Source organism: Musa acuminata, chromosome BXJ2-11, assembly GCF_036884655.1.
Source record: "Musa acuminata AAA Group cultivar baxijiao chromosome BXJ2-11, Cavendish_Baxijiao_AAA, whole genome shotgun sequence".
Lineage (NCBI taxonomy): Eukaryota > Viridiplantae > Streptophyta > Magnoliopsida > Zingiberales > Musaceae > Musa > Musa acuminata.
This window is the reverse complement of record NC_088348.1, coordinates 22989730-23013677: the sequence shown is the minus strand read 5'-3', so window position 1 is coordinate 23013677 and position 23948 is coordinate 22989730. Positions and strand designations below refer to the sequence as shown.

Here is a 23948-nt window from a genome sequence, read left to right as displayed (position 1 = left end):
AAAATAATATGGTAAATCATATTTTCATTATTAGAATAGAGAAACAGAACTAAATATTTTACTTTTATAAATATAAAAATCTTAATATAATTTTTTAAATTATAAAAATTAAAATATTAAAGATATTTAATTACTGTAAAGCCCTCTCTCTCAGTGGAGCCCAGAATCGACTGGGTCACAGAGAAGGATATGGAGCCCAAAAGCTCACGCTCTCTCTCTCTGTCTCTCTCTCTCTCTCTCTGAGTGGGTCACAGAGAACAGACACCCTCACTTGGAGAGACTGTCACATGCCTCTGGTGATGGTTGATACTGGAAGGCTGAAATCTCACTGTATCTCTCTTCCCCTCTTCAGCTACTCTTTTATCGCCCCCTGCTCGTCGTACAACAACTATGAGGCGCTGCTCCTGAGCTCCTGCGGGCTGTGTGCTGTGTGCTCACTTCACACCCTTCCCCATTCACCGTCGCTTGGAAGGATGCCCTCCTCCTCCACTTCTCCTCTGCATCTTGCCCTGTGCTGCGTCACTCTCCTTTCTCTTCACTTTTGTGCTGCAGTCCCTACGACAAAGGTTGGTTTTGGCTACCGCTTGGTGTCGATCGAGGAGAACAGGAATGGAGGTGGGCTGATAGGTCATCTCCAACTGAAGCGGAGCACCTCTGCTTATGGCCCTGATATCCCTCATCTCAGACTCTTCGTGAAGTAAGAACACATGTTCTTTCTCTCTGTGCGTGTATATGTGTGTATGTTTTAGCTCATCATGGTTGATCATCTCTAGGCATGAAACCAAGGATCGACTGAGGGTCCACATAACTGATGCAGAGGAAGGAAGATGGGAAGTCCCCTACAACCTGCTCCCAAGAGAACAGCCCCCGCCATTGGGGAGCAAAGCCTCCACAACTCCCTTCACGGCGTCGGAATACGCAGGAGATGAGCTCATCTTCAGCTACACGTCCGATCCATTCACGTTTGTGGTGAAGAGGAAGGCCAATGGGCAGACGCTGTTCGATTCGAGTTGTGGCACCATAGTCTTCAAGGATCAATACCTCGAGATCTCCACTCACCTGCCCAAGACTGCTTCCCTGTATGGGCTTGGCGAGAACACGCAACCTGGTGGGATACGTTTGCGCCCGAACGATCCCTACACCCTTTACACGACCGATCTCTCGGCTATCAATCTAAATTCTGATCTCTACGGGTCTCACCCTGTATACATGGACTTGAGGAACGAGGGAGGCGAGGCCGCTGCTCATGCTGTGCTGTTGCTCAACAGCAATGGCATGGATGTGCTGTACACAGGGACGGAGCTCACATACAAGGTCATCGGAGGAGTGCTCGACTTTTACTTCTTTGCCGGGCCTTCGCCGCTGGCGGTGGTGGATCAGTACACTGCTCTCATCGGTCGCCCTGCTCCCATGCCGTACTGGGCGCTAGGTAGATCATCCAACTGTTATCATTCCTCTGTTCTGGAGTTTGTTGACCCTATTTAGTTGCTTCAACTCACGTCGCACAAAGAACTTGATTTGTGTCCTCCCTCTATTCTGCTTACTACTCATTGTTTTGACAGGATTCCACCAATGCAGATGGGGCTACAAAAACCTCTCGGTGGTGGAAGGGGTGGTGGAGGGCTACAAGAAAGCTCGGATACCTCTTGATGTGATCTGGAACGATGACGATCACATGGATGCAGCCAAGGACTTCACTCTCGACCCTGTCAACTACCCGCGGCCGAAGCTGCTCGACTTCCTCAGCAGAATCCATTCGCAAGGCATGAAGTACATCGTGCTCATCGATCCCGGAATAGCCGTTAACTCCAGCTACGGTGTCTACCAGAGGGGAATGGCCAAGGACGTCTTCATCAAGTACGAGGGCAAGCCTTACCTGGCTCAGGTGTGGCCTGGGCCTGTCTACTTCCCGGACTACCTCAACCCCAACGGGGTCGCGTGGTGGGTCGATGAGATTGCCAGGTTCCACGAACTGGTACCCGTCGATGGCCTCTGGATCGACATGAACGAGCCTTCAAACTTCTGTACAGGGAAGTGCGAGCTCCCAGCCAACCATTCGTGCCCGGTGCCGGGTTCCAAAACACCATGGATTTGTTGTCTGGATTGCAAGAACATCACCAACACCAGATGGGACGACCCGCCCTACAAGATCAACGCATCAGGATCGCAGGCTCCGTTGGGTTCCAAGACGATAGCCACGAGCGCGACGCATTACGGTGGAATCCTGGAGTACAATGCACACAGCTTGTATGGCTTCTCCCAGGCCATTGCTACTCACGAGGCCCTCCAGGGACTCCAGGGGAAGCGTCCCTTCATTCTCTCCCGCTCCACTTTTGTGGGATCGGGAGCGTATGCTGCGCATTGGACGGGCGACAACCAGGGCAACTGGGTCAACCTCCGCTACTCGATATCCACCGTGCTGAACTTTGGGCTCTTCGGCATGCCCATGGTCGGCTCCGACATCTGCGGCTTCTACCCAGCACCCACGGAGGAGCTCTGCAACCGCTGGATCCAGCTCGGTGCGTTCTATCCCTTCTCAAGAGACCACGCCAACTTCGCTTCGCCGAGACAAGAGCTTTACGTGTGGGACTCGGTCGCCAAATCTGCAAGAAATGCTTTGGGCATGCGGTACAAGCTGCTCCCCTATCTGTATACGTTGAACTACGAAGCTCACACCAGTGGCGCGCCAATGGCGAGGCCTGTATTCTTCTCGTTCCCCAACTTCACAGCAAGCTACGGCCTCAGCACTCAGTTCTTGCTAGGGAGCAGCGTCATGGTGTCGCCGGTCCTGAACGAGGCCAAGTCGAAAGTGAAAGCGATGTTCCCCCCTGGCACCTGGTATAACCTGTTCGACATGACCAAGGCCGTCATTTCCAAGGACGAGCGCTACATAACTCTCGATGCACCGCTGAACGAGATCAACGTGCATGTGTACCAGAACACCATCCTCCCGATGCAGAGAGGAGGGATGATCTCCAAGGAGGCGAGAGCGACACCGTTTACGCTTATCGTGTCCTTCCCCTTCGGAGCCGCCGAAGGAGATGCCAGAGGGAGCGTGTACGTGGACGACGACGAGCGCCCGGAGATGAAGCTCGTGGACGGGGAGGCTTCCTACATCGAGTTCTATGCCAGCCTTCGTGAGAAGACGACGGTCACGGTGTGGTCTCAAGTGGAGTTGGGGAGGTTCAGTCTGCAGAAGGGTTTGCTGATCGAGAAGGTGCGCGTGCTGGGGCTGCAGGGAAGCGGACAGGCGCTGGTGATCGAGGTGGATGGCGAACCCTCGGCGGATGCTTACTTTGCCGAGACTTCTCCGATGCATCAAGAGAAGGTGGAGGGAGGGAACAGCAGGAGTAGCACGGTGGTGGAGGTTGCAGGACTGTCGTTGCCTCTGGGGAAGAAGTTCTCCATGACTTGGAAGATGGGGATCAATGAATGATTCAGTCTCCTACTGCTTTGCCTTGTTTCTTCTTTTCCCTGTGATCACCTGGATAGCCAAACCAAATCTTGCTTTGCTCCTGAGGGATATAAATCCAGATTTGATGAAAGAAGGATTGTTTTCACTTATTTGAAATCATTTTGCTGTTGCCCAACACCAAGTAGATGATGATCAATTTGAATGCAATATTTGCTGACGAATGACACACAGATTTAGAGAGCTGCAAATAAGACAGCAGCTTCGTTCCACTTAAGTATTTTTATCTCAGTAACACAAGATGCATGCATATTATCGTTCGAAGAAGTCAGCGAAGATGCAGAAAAGCGTTGGTGTTTTGATGGGGTTCAATCTCGATTGCTGGTACAATAATTTTAAGTAATACTAATCCATTTTTGTCGGGATTAGTATTTTATTAAGTAATAAAAATAATTTTACGAAGGACCATGCTGGTACAATAATTTTAAGTAATACTAATTATTTTATTAAGTCAAATTATTTGTTCGTATGAACACCAACGCTTCGTATGCCTGGTTACGCCATGTTTAAACCAAAGTGAAAAGCTGTGCCAAAAACTATTTTTTACTTTATGGTAAAAAAAAATGGATTAGTATTAAGCCCGACAAAAAGTAATTCTAACCTTGACGACAAAAACTATTTTATGAAGATGCCTTGCATGGTCCTACGGGTCTTCCTGCCCTTTTAACACCTTACGTCTTTTGATCGAATTACTTTATGGTATCAGAGCAAGGTTCTCCAAATCTTTGTTCATAATAGTTCTTTCCTGTAAAAGAGAGGGGACTAGTTTACATAAACTGTAAGTTCCTTCCTATTCTAAGACATTGAAACTAGTGGCACAGAGGCTGGACCTAATAAGCCCACTGGACTTGAAGTCTTAATTAACCTTGAGGAAGTACTTATCTGATCTAAAAGTAAGTCGATCAAAAGACGTAAGGTGTTAAAAGGGCAAGGAGACCCGTAGGAACACTGACAAGGTGTCACGCCCCTCAAAATATCCATGATTTTTAAAATTTTCGTCACAGACCAATCCAGGATCCAAACTACCGTTTGAGGACACTGAAAACATTCTATTCATATTCACATCCATAAAACCTGTGCAGTTTATAATCATATATCACATCACTCGATAATTCACATTTATGGCAACCCAAGCCAACTTGACAAACATGAACAACATTTATAAATCCACAAGCTAAATAAATTATACAATCAGAACTCCAACTATTCACCACAAGTTCATATCGTCATAAATTAGACTTAACATTCCGAAATTCCAAATAAGAGAGATCTTCTAACACTTTTACACAGTATATCCATTTCGATCATCAGAACAGTTCATTACATACAAAATATGCTTATACAACAATAGCATAACAACCAACAGGACTTGCCCATAATTCTGAATAGCTATCCACTGCCTAAGCCCAAATCAAACATCTCGAAGAGTGACAAGCTGACCTGAAAGGTTTATATAACAACGGAGTGAGCCAAAAACGGCTCAGCAAGTGACAAAGCATATTCAGAACAAAAGGAACGGTTTGAAACGAGTAAGGTATCATAATGCAAGGCAGAATACCAGAATTCTCAAGGATACCATCTCAATAGATACCAAATCATACGTATCATGTCATTCATAACATATTTGATCCATAACGAATGGAGCATAGAGTAATTGGAACATATCAATGGCAGATAGGACATTTCAGAACAAATCAGCTCATAGCAAATGGAGCACAGAGTAATTTGGAGCATATCAATGGTAGATAGGACATTTCAGAACATATCAGTTCATAGCAAATGGAGCACAGAGTAATTGGAGCATATCAATGGCAAATAGGACATATAAGAACATATCAGTTCATAGCAAATGGAGCACAGCGTAATTGGAGCATATCAGAAGCAAAGGAAACATATCAAGCTTATCAATGGCATATAAAATGTTCCGAAGCATATCAACGGCATATGGAACATTTCGAAACAAAATCATCAGGGAATGAAGCCTTTCAGAGCATATCGGTACACATATCGTACAAGAGCTCAAACGTCGTCCTTGACGTTGCAATCATATCAATCTTATCCAGAGTATGAACAGAAACAAACTCACCAAAACTCTGGATGTCATATCAAACATATAGAGGGTGTAGTGGGATCTCAGTCAGAATGTGATTCATCCATTTCTGAATGACCACCTGACAAAAGTCTCCCACGTTTGGGAGCTCCATCCACCCACGTCTAGGTGAAGTCAAAGGGGGCCGGCAGAGCATCGCAGGCTCTAATCACATACCCACGTAGCGGGCAACAAGCGCAAACAGAATATCCCTCATAGCGGGACCCCACATAGCGGGCAAATAGCGCATACCCTTTACCATTTCTGGCAAAGGTCCAGACAATCCCACACACCAGAGTACAAAAGGGCAGTTTCAACAACAAGTAGCATATGTCAGAAGCACACGCGGAACAACGAAGCGTACATGTGCCTTTACGAGTCAATCCGAAGTAAGCAATAATATTTCACAAGCATATTCAGATTTGAAAGGAATTGAAAGCAAGGGCACATATGGAATCCAAGCAATCACATATAACTCAATTCAATAAGAAGATTTGATGAATTCAATGTCCAAAGGAATGAAACTGGAATAGGCACATATTGAAAGCAAATGCGGAACAATAGGATATACATGTGCCTATATGAGTCAATACGATATAGCATAAACGTTACACAACAGTTTTCAAGAATGCAATAACTTTAATGACAAGAACATACAAGAATTCAAAGCAGTAATATAAAGCTCAATTGAATAAGAAAGCTAAAGGATATCAATTTCCAAAGGAATGAAACCAGAATATGAGAAATCGACCAAAGCTCGATTTCTGGCAGAATACAGAAGGCACATTGAACAAATGATTCAAACTATCAAACGTGCTCCAATTTACTCAGAAATAATCATTGGATAATACTTTCAGATAAGACATGCTTCATATGAATTGAACTGTCCAACAGAGAGAGTTACAAATAATTTGGTAAGCAAGTGTCGTAGAACAAAATCTCTGTTGGCAGAATTCCTAATGTCAGATTCAACAGATAGCTGGACAGGTGTTTGGATTCCAAATCTTTCAATCCATATATCAAAGAAAGGTCTACGAGTCTATTTTCCAATGAAATCAGTTTTGAACAAATCAGAGTTTCCAACAAAGACTTATAGGCAGCTCGGTATCAAAAGGTCAGAATATCAGAAGTTGCACAGATTCGAATCGTTACGTCTAAACAGGAGATATATCAAATGCAAGGCTAGAACAATTCAAAGTTCCTCATATTCAAAGCAAATGTAGAGATAAAATTGCAGTGAGGAATGATCAGGATACTTGCAATAGGAAAGATTAGAACAATTACAGGCGGAACGATCGGGAAACTTGCAATAAGAAAAGTTAGAGCAATTATAGGAGGAACGATCAGGGAACTTGAAATAAGAAATATCAGAGCAATTATAGGAGAAACGATCAGGGAACTTGCAATAAGACATATCAGAGCAATTATAGGAGAAACGATCAGGGAACTTGCAATGAGACATATCAGAGCAATTATAGGAGAAACGATCAGGGAACTTGCAATGAGACATATCAGAGCAATTATAGGAGAAACGATCAGGGAACTTGCAATAAGACATATCAGAGCAATTATAGGAGAAACGATCAGGGAACTTGCAATGAGACATATCAGAGCAATTATAGGAGAAACGATCAGGGAACTTGCAATAAGACATATCAGAGCAATTATAGGAGAAACGATCAGGGAACTTGCAATAAGACATATCAGAGCAATTATAGGAGAAACGATCAGGGAACTTGCAATAAGACATATCAGAGCAATTATAGGAGAAACGATCAGGGAACTTGCCTTTCAAATATTTTGATCTGAATATCCAAGGAAGGTGCCAGTCCAATCTTTCTACTTTTCCTCCGTGTCCTCTCTCTGTTTCGTTTTGTGCTCCCGTTTTCTTCCTTTCTTCGTAACTACATCACGTGTCGAACATCGAGGCACAGTCACCTGCTCTCTCTTACTCTCATTCCTTCTTTTTCTTTCCCAAACGCAGCTGCCACAGCCGTCGCCGCTACCGCTGCCACAATCGCAACTACGGTCACAACCGCAGCCCCCTTCCACTGCACTATTTCCTTCTTCCCTTCTCTCGTTCCTACTCTTTCTCTTTCCCAAAAGCAGCTACTGCAGCTACTGCAGCCACCACCGCTGCCGCAGCTACCGCAGCCAACGTAGCAGCCGCAGCCGGAGTCGCAGCCACGGCCGCAGCCACCACACTCGCAGCCTCTTCTTCCTCCCCTGCTCTATTTCCTCCTCCTCTTCCAGCTGCAGCTGCCACTGCTGCCACCCCTTCTCCTCTTCCTCTCTTCTTCCTCTCCTTCCCTTTCTCTTCTTCTTCCTTTCCTTCTCTTCTTTCCCAGCCACAGCTGCAGCTGCCATCGCCGCAGCCGCAGCCCCTTCTCCTCTTCCTCTCTTCTTCCTCTCCTTCCCTTTCTCTTCTTCTTCCTTTCCTTTTTCTCTTCCTCTTTCCCTGCCACAGCTGCAGCTGCCACAACCGCAGCCGCAGCTACTTCTTTCCCTTCTCCTCTTTCTTCTTCTTCCTTTCTTCTTCTTCTCTCCCCGCTGCAACTGCTGCAGTCGCGGCCGCAGCCACGGCCGCAACCTCTCCCTCCTCCCCTGCTCATCTTCCTCTTCTTCTTCTCTTCCAGCTGCAGCTGCCATCGCCGCAGCTGCAGCCCCCTTCTTCTCCCCGACGAACAGCACCTCCTTTCCTCTGTTTCCTCCTGCAGGAAACAGAGGTGCCGCCTCTTCACCCGCTTCTACTTCTTCTCTTCTTCCTCACCATCTCTTCCTCTCCTTCTCTTCCAGCTGCAGCTGCCACCGCCGCAGCCGCAGCTCCTCCTTTCCCTTCTCTTCTTCCTCTCCTTCCTTTCTTCTTCTTCTCTTCTTCTCCTTCCTCCCCTTCTTCTCCCCGACGTCACACACACCCTCTCCTCTGTTTCCTCTGCAGGAAACAGAGGTATCACAACCTCTTCTCCTGCTTCCTCTTCCTCTTCTCTTCCTTCTTCTTCTTCTTCTCCTCTTCGAACGCCCCACCTCTCCTCTGTTTCCACCTGCAGGAAACAGAGGTGCTGCAGCCCTAGCTGCTGCCACCTCTCGCTCCTCTCCCTCTTCCCTCTCTTTTCCCTCTTCTTCTCTTTCTTTTCTTCTCCTCTTCCCTTTTCCTCCCCAACCCCACACACCTCCTCGCTGCAGCCTTGCCGCAGCTATCATCCTCTCTTCTTCTTCTACTTCTTCTTCTTCTTCTTCTCTTCTCTCTCTTCTTCCTCTCTTCTTCTCCCCACGCCCCACAGCTTCTCGCTGCAGCCCTCGCTGCAGCCACCTCCTCTTCTTCTTCTTCTTCATCTTCTTCTCTTCTCCCTCTTCTTCCTCTCTTCTTCCTCCTCTCTTCTTTTCCCTCTTCTTCTTCTTTTCTTCAACCACTCTCCTTCTTCTCCTCACGCCCCACCGCTCTCTCTGTTTCTGGAAAGAAACAGAGTGCGTGGGAAGCGGTGGGATAATATCAAATTTTCGATTTTTCCTTTTCTTTCTTTTTTCTTTTTGCAACTTAGCAGTTTAGTCCTTGTAATTTCTATATTTACATATAGGTCCCCAAATTTACATATAAATCCTTATTAATACATTTTTAAAAGTGGGGGATATTACACAAGGTGAGACGACTAAAATCTAGAAAGGATAAAGAAAACCAGGTTATGAAAGTCTAAAAGTATATGTCTGAAAAATGGGAAGAAGCCATACAGCAATGGTACACTAGTTCTCATACTTCAAAGCTTGACTACCTTGACATTGCGGAAACCCATAGTCCCACCAGAAAAGAGCTAGCCCATAATCTTGCGGTTATTTACGATAGAACCTGCCTGTCTAGTAGAGTCAATTTAAAAAACTTCAAGGCTATTATTGAGAAAAATCAGAGTATAGAAAGGGAAATCAAAGGACTCAAGCACTCCATAAAAACTCTCACTGCCTTACTCTCGGAAAATAGACCCCTCACGAAACAAGAAGTGCGAGATTTGGTTGCAGAAATTTCCAAGCAACCAAAACTTGTGGAAGAAGAGGCTCTCAGACTAACTCAAAGCTTAAATCAAAAGCAGCAGAGGGTTGAACAACTTCTATCAAGGATAGAAAAACAAATTTTTGGATGAACTATCTGTTCTCCAAAAACACCGAATCCTACAAAGAAGCCCTCAAGGCCACAGAACCTATTGATCCCCCATCTTTAGGATTTCTCAAAACAAACGATTACCCGGGGACCCTTAGCCACCAAGCAGCTATGATTAAACAGCACAACACACAAATCCAACTCCTCACACAGATCGCTGAGAATATAAAGGGGATACGAACAGAACTACAAACTATAAGGGAGCTTCAGCAAGCTAAGACAGAATCACCCCAGAGCATCCCAGAAGACTTGATAGCAAAGCTCTCCAATTTAAGCCTAGGTCCCTCAGAAAGACCTAAAGAGGCAAAAGGAAAAATTTTGGTGTTCAAAGATCCTATACAAATCCTGAAACAAGTCTAGAAATGACGACCAGGACTCAAGAAGTCTCCACATCTGCCCCCTTGATCGAAGATTAAATCCGAGATTATAGAAGAAATCAACGTAGGATCTTTAACGCTCGCTAGACAACATGACGTGCAGGACAAAGATTATTTGGAGGTTCAGTCTCCACCCAACATGTCCTAGAACAGCAGATAGACCCTCAGGCACAACTAAGGTTATTTATGCGCGAAAGATCTACTATAGCACCAGCTGAGGTGCTATACCACTCAAGAAGGGACGATGCCCATCACAGGGTATACGTTCATAGGTCTGAAGAGGCCATGCTGGTTACAAACAACCAGGAGGACAGATCCTTCATCATGGAGGAAAGTTACGAAAGGCTTCAGAGGAGTAGAATGCAGTATATCCACCTGGGAACACTCCAGGTACGGCTGCAAACACTGCATCGACAGGAAGAAGGGACACTAGCACTACTAGTGTTCAGGGACAACAGATGGATGGATGATCAGTCCATCATTGCCACCATGGAAGTAGACTTGACTCGAGGGAGCCAGCTGGTCTACGTAATCCCCGACATCATGATGACAATAGGGGACTTTTACCATAATATTCAACTCTCAATCCTCACTAGAGGATATGACACATGGTGGAATGGTGAAGCTAATTTGCTTGTCACCCGAGGAATGGTAGGGCGACTTTCAAATACCCCGAATGTTACCTTTGCGTACGAAGTATCAGGGGTGGTGGACTACCTCACCAGCCACGGTGTAAGGGCACTACCAAGGAGGAGGTACTCTACAACAGATATACAAGGACGAGACTGGGTCATTCAACCAACTCAAGTCTCAATACCAATGCAGCCATCAGAACCACGAAGCCGAAATTTATTAGATGGAAGGATATCTCTTAGCTTCGACAATTACAAAGCTGCATCTACATCAAGCCGGATCAACTACAATACCGCTGATGACGAGACGTTCAGCGACGAGGAAGAAATCCGGAGCCACACAATAACTGTCATAATACAAACATCGGGCAGCAAAGACAATGAGGCAGAAGGCTTGCGGAATAACCTGAATTTTTATTTTCAGGATATTGACGCTTCAGAAGGTGGTGGGGAGATGCCATATCCCCAAAAATTTCAAGAAGAAATTATAGCAGCAGGACTTGAGGAAAATTGGGAAGTGGAATACCCACAATTAGCCAAACTCTCCCAACAAGTATATGCTAGTCATAGGTGCCCGGCAAGCCAATCACGTGAGTGATGACACGTGTGACTTGATACAGAATCTTTTTGCTTATTATATTTCGGTGTATATCACTTTATAACTATTGCATAAATGCATACATATATTGTGATGTCCTTGGATTTGTGCAATGGGAATCGGATCGTGATGAGATCACGATAATTAGATCGATTCACCTTTAAACACATATCCTAAATAATCCCGGTCATAGGTTACTCGAGAGGGACATCGTGATAACTAGATAGACTGGTGTGCTGTATACCCGTCCATATGATGGATGCAGCTGGTCTCATAGCTGCTCGTGTAGGGACACTAGGGATACAGTACAGGTGCTCATTGGAGAATGAGTTCACTGATTGATCCGCTTACGGAATGCTAGATGGTTGATGATGCCTTATTGTCAGACAGCGATTCCGTAGTCCTAGTGGTGTATCTGGTCCTTAGACTTGAGACACCAAGGATGTCCTGTATGAGTGCTCCACTCTTTGATACCAGACTTATAGGTTTGATTGTCCCAGATCTAGTACAGTTGGTCATTGGAGTGGTAGTCGACCTTACGAGGGCTATTGAGTGTCGATAGAGGATCATCCACTCTCGGCGTCATGAGAGGAATATCCCATGTGTTCTTGCTCAGACAAATCCCTGGCCAGGGTCATTCGGGTTGAGAGAGAAAGAGTTCTCCGGGAGAATCCGATTAGAGCGAGACTCGAGTAGAAACCGTATGGGTCTGACAGCACCATGCTCGATATACGATCTCTGGGATATTAGATGGATGAGAGATTATAGGTACACGGTAACTAAGGACAGACAGGTCCAATGGATTGGATTCCACTGTATCGTTTGGGGACTACGGCATAGTGGCCTAGTACTTCCGTAGTCGATGAGTCAAGTGAATTATTATAGAGATAATAATTCACTGAGTTAGAAGGAGTTCTGACAGGTATGACTCACGGCCAGCTCGATATTGGGCCTAGAGGGTCACACACATATGGTAGGCATTGTGATGAGTAGAGGTTCGGATATGAGATATCCGACGGAGCCCTTGTCTTATTGGATGCAGATCCAATACCCACTAGGGGAGGACCCATTAGGGTTTGACAAGGGACCTCTATAAATAGGAGGGATTCAAAGCCTCATAGGCTAAAGCCTTTGCTTGCTTTTCCTATTCTCCTCTTCCTCTCCACCTCAGAGCAGGCCTGGAGTCTTGAGGAGCGTCGTCGCAACCCTGCTGTGTGGATCACCGCTAGAGAGGAGGACGCTTGACCTCCTTCACCCTCTCCTAAGGATCTGCAAGGAAACAGGGATATACGATCTCCCTAGGTAACACAACCTACTCTATACGCAGTTTTAAGTTTCGCGGATTTTGCGCACCAATCTTCGCACGACGACGAACATCTTTTTGGGAATCGGGGATTTTGTTTTCTTGTTCTTCCGCTGCGCATGTGATGTCGCCCCCAAGATTTCCCAACAGTATATTCCTCCTCTGTCGTATCAAACTACAAACCACCTACAGACTCTACTATGGGGCCAGCAAACTACCCCATCGCAATTAACATAGAGTCAACAATCCAGAAGCCTACCTTTGAAGGATACACTAGGCAAGCCAAATTCAAAACAAAGGATTTTTCTGAAGCATGGAACCTACCCTCAGCATTTCAACAGCAGGGAGCCATGTTCATTATCCCTACACAATTAGGGATGTTTGATGAAGTTTTTATGAGATGAGAGTCAATAACTAAGAATTTAGTCTCACTCCAAGGATTCACAGATTCCCAAGCAAAGAAGGAATTTATCGAAAATCTGCTCGATGAATCCGAAAAGCTAGCCTGGATCCAATGGAGGATGGCGTGCCCTGACGAATACCAACTTCTACTAGCAAACGCCGACGGAGCAGGAGGTACCCAAAATATCCTATCTCAATTAAGAACAATCTTCATACTTGAAGACCCATTTTAGGGATCAACCGGGATGCAAGAAGAGGCCTACAGAGACCTAGAGAGGCTTTCGTGCAACAACCTGAAACATATTATCCAATTCCTGAATGACTACATGAGGTTAGCCTAAAAAACGGGAAGGCTGTTCACAAGCCCCGAGCTATCTGAAAAACTATGGTCCAAGATGCCCGGAGAATTAGGAAAGAGAATAAAGGACGCCTTTGAATCCAAATACAGGGGCAATACGATCGAGGTAATCCCTAGGATCTTATTTTCTTACAAATATCTGGAAGCAGAATGCAAGGACGCCACATTCAAAAGGGCGCTCAAAGACCTGTCTTTCTGTAGTAAAATACCCATCCCATGGTATTATAACAAGCCCGAAAGGAAATACGGGGTTAGGAGATCCACAACATATAAAGGCAAGCCCCACTCATCACATGCAAGGATAGAAAAAAGAAAGCACATGGTAAGAAACAAAAGATGCAAGTGCTATTTGTGCGGTGAGAAAGGACATTTCGCCAGGGAATGCCCCAACGACCGCAAAAACATAAAGAGGGTTGCAATGTATGAACAATTAGACCTTCCAGAGGATTATGAAATCATCTCTGTCCAAGAAGGAGAAAACCAAAGTGACGTAATCTACTCAATTTCTGAGGGAGAAGACGTAGAGGAATTACAACATGGTATACACTCCTTCACCCATAAGATATTTGCTCTTGTTGAAGATAGCAGGACCTGGTGGATTGGACCAGAGTCAGGATACAGAGCAAGAATACAAGTCTCGCAAAAACATGCCGAGTGCAGCCACATCTGGAGGATAAACGAGGAACTACCGGCAAGACTGGAAAGGTGCAACTGCTGTAAAAGAATCTCACAGCAAAGGCACAGACGACATTGCCCGCTGTGTGAAATCACCTCGTGCGGGATGTGCAGTATCTACTACTTCAACAAAAAGACCCCTGTAGCACTGGAGGACCCAGTCAAGTATGAACCCAAAAATCTCCTACAACAATAGTAGGATTATATTAACCACTGTGAGGCAGAGATAAAGAAACTGAAAGCCACAGTGGAAGCAGGAAAAAAAAAAGCAAAGGAAATTGAGGAAGCCCATCAACAAGCCATTACAATTGCCCAGGAAAACCTCCAGCTAAAACGTGAAGTAGAAGAGCTGAAAAGGAAATACCGAGAGCTGGAACAAGAAAATATGGAACTTGACAGGCTCCGCATGGAAAGGGCAGACTTACAAAAGGAGATCAATCTCCTAAAACAAAAGGAAAAGGTTGAAAAGGAAAGCACCTATGTCTTACTAATGGAGAAAAATCAACAAATACTATCAGCCGAGACGAAAGAAGCCGCCAAACCAGAAAAAGCAAAGAATATGCTATTCAACCTTAAGGTACAACTTGAAATACCCAATACTCCTATAATCAAAGTAAATGTCATTCTAGACACAGGGGCCACCACATGCTGCATAGATGAAGGCGCGATACCTAAGGAAGCACTGGAAAAGAATCCCTACCTGGTACATTTCAGCGGGATTACATCAAAGACAACAACAGATAAGAAATTGAGAGGAGGAAGAAAGATGATAGGTGACAACTCCTTCAGAATCCCATACACATATGCGTTCCCTATGAAATTAAGGGATGACATACAGATGATAATCGGGTGCAATTTCATCCGCACCATGCAAGGAGGAGTTAGGATTAAAGGAAATACGGTAACCTTCTATAAGAACCTGACCACTATTAACACCCTCCCATATGTTCCAGTTACAACTGCAATAGAAGAACTGAAACTAGAAGAAAAAGACTACATCCAAATTCAGGAGCTGGTTCTATATTCAGCCGAACCTCAAAAGGACGAAAACAAACTCATAGCACAGTTTGGAAGCCTGATCGAAAAATTAAAGTCCCAAGGGTACATTGGTGAAAATCCTCTTCAACACTGGAAGAAAAACGGGTTGATGTGTGAACTGAAAATCAAAAACCCAAACCTTACAATAGAGGACAAGCCATTAAAGCACCTCACGCCTCAGGCCAGAGAATCCTTCTCTAAACATGTCAAAGCACTTCTGGACATTGGCGTGATCAGACCAAGCAAAAGTAGGCACAGGACAACAACAATCATAGTCAACTCTGGCACAACAGTAGACCCAATCACTGGCCAGGAAAAAAGGGGAAAGGAAAGAATGGTCTTTAACTACAGAAGACTAAATGATCTCACTGAAAAAGACCAGTACAGCCTACCAGGGATAAACACCATACTAAGAAAGGTTAGCAACAGCAAGATATACTCCAAGTTTGACCTAAAATCCGGATTCCATCAGGTAGCAATGCACCCGGACTCAATAGAATGGACGGCTTTCTGGGTACCAGATGGACTATATGAATGGCTGGCAATGCCATTTGGGCTCAAAAATGCCCCCGCAATATTTCAGAGAAAATGGATGACTGCTTCAAAGGTACGGAACAATTTATAGCGGTCTATATAGACGACATCCTAGTATTCTCTGAAAATACGAAGGACCATGCTAGGCATCTTCAAAAAATGCTAGAAATCTGTCAAAAAAATGGATTAGTATTTAAGCCCGACAAAAATGAAGATTGCAGTCAAAGAAATAGAATTCCTAGGGGCAATATTAGGAAACTCAAGGATTAAGCTACGGCCCCACATAATAAAAAAAATTACTGAGTTCAAAGAAGAAGACCTAACAACCAAAAGGGGTTTAAGGTCTTGGCTGGGGATTCTAAACTATGCCAGAAATTATATTCCAAATCTCGGCAAACTCCTAGGGCCTCTCTACTAGAAAACAAGCCCAATAGGAGAAAAGAGACTCAATGAACAAGACTGGAAACTTATCAAGGAAGTCAAAAGCAAACTCCAAAGGCTTCCTGATCTAGAAGTACCACCCCCAAATTGCTACATAGTTCTAGAAGTTGATGGATGTATGGAAGGATGGGGAGGAGTGTGTAAATGGAAAAATAAGAAAGGAGATCCAAAGAGCACAGAAAGAATCTGTGCCTATGCTAGCAGAAAATTCAGCCCCATCAAATCAGCCATTGATACAGAATTACACGTAGTCCTGAAAACTCTCGAAGCCCTAAAGATCTACTATCTAGACAAAAGAGAGATCCTGATAAGAACGGACTGCCAAGCCATAATCAACTTTTTCAACAAATCGGCTCAAAATAAACCTTCAAGAGTCCGATGGATGACATTCATTGATTATATCACTAGAAGTGGGGTTGAAGTCCAATTCGAACACATCGAAGGAACAAGTAACATCCTCGCCGACTCCTTATCTAGATTAATCAACATTCTTTTAAATGCAGGATGGAAGGAAGAACAAAAGGACCAACTATCACTATTGGCGGAAGCAACCCAAGAACTCAAGGCCAAGCCCAACCCAAAGGCGGAAGCCTTTCTGAATCAAATAGCCTGCAAAATAATAACCTCCTATTCCAGTACACCGATAAGCTCACCTGCCTTCAAAAGGGAAAGAAAAGGTTACTCAATGACGAAGACTCCACAAAGAGGACACTCGGAATCTTACAACAGAAGGCAACAGAACAAGCAATCAATGCTTGCAACAATACAAAGACATCCACTAACTTAAAGTGGAAGAGTACCGGCGACGAAGCTCAGGGAAAGACAACTGGTACAGAGACTGGCTACCAGTTGTCCTCCAACAACAACAATAGTTGGAGAGAGCCCTGGCGCATACAAAAGACACCGCCCAAAGGACGCCAAACTTCAGCATCTAGGGACACGGTGGACCCCTAAATATGCTGAAATCATGCAAACCACCGCCACCTAATGCAATAAATTAGAAAGTCATGGGCTGAGCCTCGGGGAGCCGCCCGACAAGATAAGCTGGCACGCAGTATAGGGCGTACCTTCACTACTTAGCAACTAAGTAGCACTTTTTAGCTGTGCCTCGGGGAGCCGCTCAAAATTTAAATAATTGTACCCGAGGGAATATAAAAGAAAAAGCGAGAAGAACGCGATGGGGCCCAATGAGTACCCGGTTCTATCCGCCTCTTCTATATAAACCTCTTAGTAGTTCTCTTGCAGAACAGGCAGTCGAACACTGAAGTTCTACTTGAGCAAAAATCCCCTAGATCTTTGTAAGAATCTTTTGCTTTCTCTAGTTCCTTGTGCAAATCAGTTCTTTGTTATCATTTTGCAAATCAGTGTTTTGGTTGTCCAGTTTTTCTTTCTAGTTTTTCTTTCTAGTTTTTCTTTATAGTTTTTCTTTCTAGTTTTACTTTATGGTATGAGCATATAGTTTTTCTTTCTAGCTTATGGTATCGGTTGTCCAGTTTTTCTTTATGGTAAGAAAAACTACTTTATCGGTTGTCCAGTTTTTCTTTATGGTAAGAAAAATTACTTTATGGTATCAAAGAATACTAGGATGGTCCTTCGTATTTTATGAAGATGCCTAGCATGGTCCTTCGTATGAAAAATTACTTTCAGGATTATTAGTATTAAGCCAATGCTTCAAAATTATTTTATTAAGCCCATTTTTGAAGATGCCTAGCATGGTCCTTCAAATTATTTTATGAAGATGCCTAGCATGGTCCAAAATAGCAGACTTCCAAATCAGTGTTTCTCCTAATTTTAAAGTAAAACTAAAAGATAAACTGGAGAGCAAAAGATATGATTGAAAAACTGGACAACCAAAACACTGATTTGCAAAAGGATAACAAAGAACTGATTTGCACAAGGAACTAGAGAAAGCAAAAGATTCTAACAAAGATCCAGGGGATTTTTGCTCAAGTAGAACTTCAGTGTTCGACTGCTGTTTTGCAAGAGAACTACTAAGAGGTTTATATAGAAGAGGCGGATAGAACCGGGTACTCATTGGGCCCCATCGCGTTCTTCTCGCTTTCTCTTTTATATTCCCTCGGGTACAATAATTTAAATTTTGAGCGGCTCCCCGAGGCACAGCTAAAAAGTGCTACTTAGCTGCTAAGTAGTGAAGGTACGCTCTATACTGCGTGCCAGCTTATCTTGTCGGGTGGCTCCCCGAGGCTTAGCCCATGACTTTCTAACTTATTGCGTTAGGTGGCGGTGGTTTGCATGATTTCAGCATATTTAGGGGTCCATCGTGTCCCTAGATGCTGAAGTTTGACGTCCTTTAGGCGGTGTCTTTTGTAAGCGCCAGGGCTCTCTCCAGCTGTTGTTGTTGTTGGAGGACAGCTGGTAGCCAGTCTTTGTACCAGTTGTCTTTCCCTGAGCTTCGCCGCCGGTACTCTTCCACTTTAAGTGAGTGGATGTCTCTGTATTGCTGCAAGGCATTGATTGCTTGTTCTGCTGCCTTCTGTTGTAGGATTCCGAGTGTCCTCTTTGTGGAGTCTTCGTTATTAAGTAACATTTTCTTTCCCTTTTGAAGGCAGGTGAGCTTATCAGTGTACTGGAATAGAAGGTTATTATTTTGCAGGCTATTTGATTCAAAAAGGCTTGCGCCTTTGGGTTGGGCTTGGCCTTGAGTTCTTGGGTTGCTTTCATCAATAGTGATAGTTGGTCCTTTTGTTCTTCCCTCCATCCTGCATTTAAAAGAATGTTGATTAATCTAGATAAGGAGTCGGCGAGGATGTTACTTGTCCCTTCGATGTGTTCGAATTGGACTTCAACCCCACTTCCGGTGATATAATCAATGAATGTCATCCATCGGACTCTTGATGGTTTATTTTGAGCCAATTTGTTGAAAAAGCTGATTATGGCTTGGCAGTCCGTTCTTATCAGAATATCTCTTTTGTCCAGATAGTAGATCTTTAGGGCTTCGAGAGTTTTCAGGACTGCGTGTAATTTTGCATCAATGGCTGATTTGATGGGGCTGAATTTTCCGCTAGCATAGGCACATATTTCTAGCATTTTATGAAGATGCCTAGCATGGTCCTTCGTATTTTCAGAGAATACTAGGATGTCGTCTATATAGATTGCTATAAATTGTTTCGTACCTTTGAAGCAGTCACCCATTTTTCTCTGAAATATTACGGGGGCATTTTTGAGCCCAAATGGCATTGCCAGCCATTCATATAGTCCATCTGGTACCCAGAAAGCCATCCATTCTATTGAGTCCGGGTGCATTGCTACCTGATGGAATCCGAATTTTAGGTCAAACTTGGAGTATATCTTACTGTTGCTGACCTTTCTTAGTATGGCGTTTATCCCTGGTAGGCTGTACTGGTCTTTTTCAGTGAGATCATTTAGTCTTCGGTAGTTAAAGACCATTCTTTCCTTTCCCCTTTTTTCCTGGCCAGTGACTGGGTCTACTGTTGTGCCAGAGTTGACTATGATTGCTGTTGTCCTATGCCTGCTTTTGCTTGGTCTGATCACGTTGCCTAGCATGGTCCTTCGTATTTTCAGAGAATACTAGGATGTCGTCTATATAGACTATTATAAATTGTTTCGTACCTTTGAAGCAGTCATCCATTTTTCTCTGAAATATTACGGGGGCATTTTTTAGCCCAAATGGCATTGCCAGCCATTCATATAGTCCATCTGGTACCCAGAAAGTCGTCCATTCTATTGAGTCCGGGTGCATTGCTACCTGATGGAATCTAGATTTTAGGTCAAACTTGGAGTATATCTTGCTGTTGCTGACCTTTCTTAGTATGGTGTTTATCCCTGGTAGGCTGTACTGGTCTTTTTCAGTGAGATCATTTAGTCTTCTGTAGTGAAAGACCATTCTTTCCTTTCCCCTTTTTTCCTGGCCAATGACTGGGTCTACTGTTGTGCTAGAGTTGACTATGATTGCTGTTGTCCTGTGCTTGCTTTTGCTTGGTCTGATCACGCCAATGTCCAGAAGTGCTTTGACGTGTTTAGAGAAGGATTCTCTGGCCTGAGGCGTGAGGTGCTTTAATGGCTTGTCTTCTATTGTAAGGTTTGAGTTTTTGATTTCCAGTTCACACATCAACCCATTTTTTTTTCCAGTGTTGAAGAGGATTTTCACCAATGTACCCTTGGGCCTTTAATTTTTCGATCAGGCTTCTATACTGTGCTCTGAGTTTGTTTTCGTCCTTTTGAGGTTCGGTTGAGTATAGAACCAGCTCCTGAATTTGGATGTAGTATTCTTCTTCTAGTTCCAGTTCTTCTATTGCAGCTGTAACTGGAACATGTGGGAGGGAGTTAATAGTGGTCATGTTCTTATAGAAGGTTACCGTATTTCTTTCAATTCTGACTCCTCCTTGCATGGCGCGGATGAAATTGCACCCGATTATCATCTGTATGTCATCCCCTAATTTCATAGGGAACGCATATGTGTATGGGATTCTGAAGGAGTTGTCACTTATCATCATTCTTCCTCCTCTCAATTTCTTATCTGCTGTTGTCTTTGATGTAATCCCGCTGAAATGTACCAGGTAGGGATTCTTTTCCAGTGCTTCATTAGGTATCGCGCCTTCATCTATGCAGCATGTGGTGGCCCCTGTGTCTAGAATGACATTTACTTTGATTATAGGATTATTGGGTATTTCAAGTTGTACCTTAAGGTTGAATAGCATATTCTTTGCTTTTTCTGGTTTGGCGGCTTCTTTCGTCTCGGCTGATAGTATCTGTTGCTTTTCCTCCATTAGTAAGACATAGGTGCTTTCCTTTTCAACCTTTTCCTTTTGTTTTAGGAGATTGATCTCGTTTTGTAAGTCTGCCCTTTCCATGCGGAACCTGTCAAGTTCCATATTTTCTTGTTCCAGCTCTCGGTATTTCCATTTCAGCTCTTCTACTTCACATTTTAGCTGGAGGTTTTCCTGGGCAATTGTAATGGCCTATTGATGGGCTTCCTCAATTTTCTTTGCTTTTTCTTTTTCTGCTTCCATTGTGGCTTCCAATTTCTTTATCTCTGCCTCACAGTGGTTAATATAATCCTACTGTTGTTAGAGGAGATTTTTGGTTCATACTTGACTGGTTCCTCCAGTGCTACAGGGGTCTTTTTGTTGAAGTAGTAGATACTGCACATCCCGCACGAGGTGATTTCATACAGCGGGCAATGTCGTCTGTGCCTATGCTGTGAGATTCTTTTACAGCAGTTGCACCTTTCCAGTCTTGCCGGTAGTTCCTCGTTTATCCTCCAGATGTGGCTGCACTCGGCCTGTTTTTGCGAGACTTGTATTCTTGCTCTGTATCCTGACTCTGGTCCAATCCACCAGGTCCTGCTATCTTCAACAAGAGCAAATATCTTATGGGTGAAGGAGTGTATACCATGTTGTAATTCCTCTACGTCTTCTCCCTCAGAAATTGAGTAGATTGCGTCACTTTGGTTTTCTCCTTCTTGGACAGAGATGATTTCATAATTCTCTGGAAGGTCTAATTGTTCAAACATTGCAACCCTCTTTATGTTTTTGTGGTCGTTGGGGCATTCCCTGGCGAAATGTCCTTCCTCACCGCATAAATAGCACTTGCACCTTTTGTTTCTTACCAAGTGCTTTCCTTTTTCTATCCTTGCATGTGATGAGTGGGGCTTGCCTTTATATGTTGTGGATCTCCTAACCCCATATTTCCTTTCAGGCTTGTTATAATATCCTGGGATGGGTATTTCACTACAGAAAGACCTTGCGGAAACCCATAGTCCCACCAGAAAAGAGCTAGCCCATAATCTTGCGGTTATTTACGACAGAACCTGCCTGTCTAGTAGAGTCAATTTAAAAAACTTCAAGACTATTATTAAGAAAAATCAGAGTCTAGAAAGGGAAATCAAAGGACTCAAGCACTCCATAAAAACTCTCACTGCCTTACTCTCGGAAAATAGACCCCTCACGAAACAAGAAGTGCGAGATTTGGTTGCAGAAATTTCTAAGCAACCAAAACTTGTGGAAGAAGAGGCTCTCAGACTAACTCAAAGCTTAAATCAAAAGCTGCAGAGGGTTGAACAACTTCTATCAAGAATAGAAAAACAAATTTTTGGATGAACTATCTGTTCTCCAAAAACACCGAATCCTACAAAGAAGCCCTCAAGGCTACAGAACCTATTGATCCCCCATCTTTAGGATTTCTCAAAACAAACGATTACCCGGGACCCTTAGCCACCAAGTAGCTGTGATTAAACAGCACAACACACAAATCCAACTCCTCACACAGATCGCTGAGGATATAAAGGGGATACGAACAGAACTACAAACTATAAGGGAGCTTCAGCAAGCTAAGACAGAACCACCCCAGAACATCCCAGAAGATTTGATAACAAAGCTCTCCAATTTAAGCCTAGGTCCCTCAGAAAGACCTAAAGAGGCAAAAGGAAAAATTTTGGTGTTCAAAGATCCTATACAAATCCTAAAAGAGAATACCCACTAGTTTCCGGCCTCAAGGTTAATTATGACTTATTTTATGAAGATGTGCCACTAGTTTAAAATGCTAGAAATCTGTCAAAAAAATGGATTAGTATTAAGCCCGACAAAAAGTAATTTTTCCTTTAAAACACCTTACGTCATTTTTGTGTGTTGTGCCAAAAAGTAATTTGACTTTATGGTCAAATTATTTGTCGGGATTAGTATTAAGCGTTTGTTTGATTTACAGTTCTTTGGTAATCACCAACGCTTTTCTGCATCGCCAAAATGCCTAGCATGGTCCTTCGTATGAACACCCAGAAAGTTATGGTCCTTTGGTAGTTGTGATTAAACAGTTATGAACATAACTGTTGGAGTTGACCATAACTTACAGTTCTTTGGTAGTTTATCGCCAAATCAGGCCACAGAGAAATATTATGGATTGGACCAGAACTATTACAATTGTAACACTGCAATTGTAATAGTTCTTATGAACAAGGCCACAGAGAAATATTGAACCAAATCTTTGTTCATAATAGTTCTTTCCTGTAAAAGAGAGGACTAGTTTACATAAACTGTAAGTTCCTTCCTATTCTAAGACATTGAAACTAGTGGCATAGAGGCTGGACCTAATAAGCCCACTGGACTTGAAGTCTTAATTAACCTTGAGGAAGTACTTATCTGATCTAAAAGTAAGTCGATCAAAAGACGTAAGGTGTTAAAAGGGCAGGGAGACCCGTAGGAATACCGACAAGGTGAGACGACTAAAATCTAGAAAGGATAAGGAAAACCAAGTTATGAAAGTCTAAAAGTATATGTCTGAAAAATGGGAAGAAGCCATACCGCAATGGTACACTAGTTCTCATACTTCAAAGCTTGACTACCTTGACCTTGCGGAAACCCATAGTCCCACCAGAAAAGAGCTAGCCCATAATCTTACGGTTATTTACGACAGAACCTGCCTGTCTAGTAGAGTCAATTTAAAAAACTTCAAGGCTATTATTGAGAAAAATCAGAGTCTAGAAAGGGAAATCAAAGGACTCAAGCACTCCATAAAAACTCTCACTACCTTACTCTCGAAAAATAGACCCCTCACGAAACAAGAAGTGCGAGATTTGGTTGCAGAAATTTCCAAGCAACCAAAACTTGTGGAAGAAGAGGCTCTCAGACTAACTCAAAGCTTAAATCAAAAGTTGCAGAGGGTTGAACAACTTCTATCAAGGATAGAAAAACAAATTTTTGAATGAACTATCTGTTCTCTAAAAACACCGAATCCTACAAAGAAGCCCTCAAGGCCACAGAACCTATTGATCTCCCATCTTTAGGATTTCTCAAAACAAACGATTACCCGGGGACCCTTAGCCACCAAGCAGTTGTGATTAAACAACACAACACACAAATCCAACTCCTCACACAGATCGCTGAGGATATAAAGGGGATACGAACAG

At 43.7% G+C, this 23948-nt stretch overlaps 2 protein-coding genes across 6 annotated transcripts in view; one reads left to right on the top strand and one right to left on the bottom strand.

Annotated features, from left to right (window-relative positions):
- Positions 1-232: 232 nt before the first annotated feature.
- On the top strand, positions 233-3560 carry LOC135627500 (alpha-xylosidase 1-like). The gene is made up of 3 exons (XM_065133626.1): positions 233-697; positions 774-1429; positions 1563-3560. Exons 1-3 carry the CDS (start codon positions 288-290, stop codon positions 3434-3436), a joined length of 2940 nt encoding a protein of 979 aa, XP_064989698.1. The 5' UTR covers positions 233-287; the 3' UTR covers positions 3437-3560.
- A 1118-nt stretch (positions 3561-4678) lies between these two features.
- Positions 4679-23948, bottom strand: part of LOC135626861 (ATP synthase subunit beta, mitochondrial-like) — a 34605-nt gene continuing 15335 nt past the window's right edge. For all 5 annotated transcript variants that reach the window (XM_065132636.1, XM_065132632.1, XM_065132631.1 and 2 more), the window contains one exon: positions 4679-4912. Coding sequence is in view for 3 of the 5 variants with exons in the window: in XM_065132632.1 (XP_064988704.1) it covers positions 4873-4912 (40 nt within the window). In the remaining 2 variants the exon portion in view is untranslated. The remainder of the gene's footprint in view (positions 4913-23948) is intronic.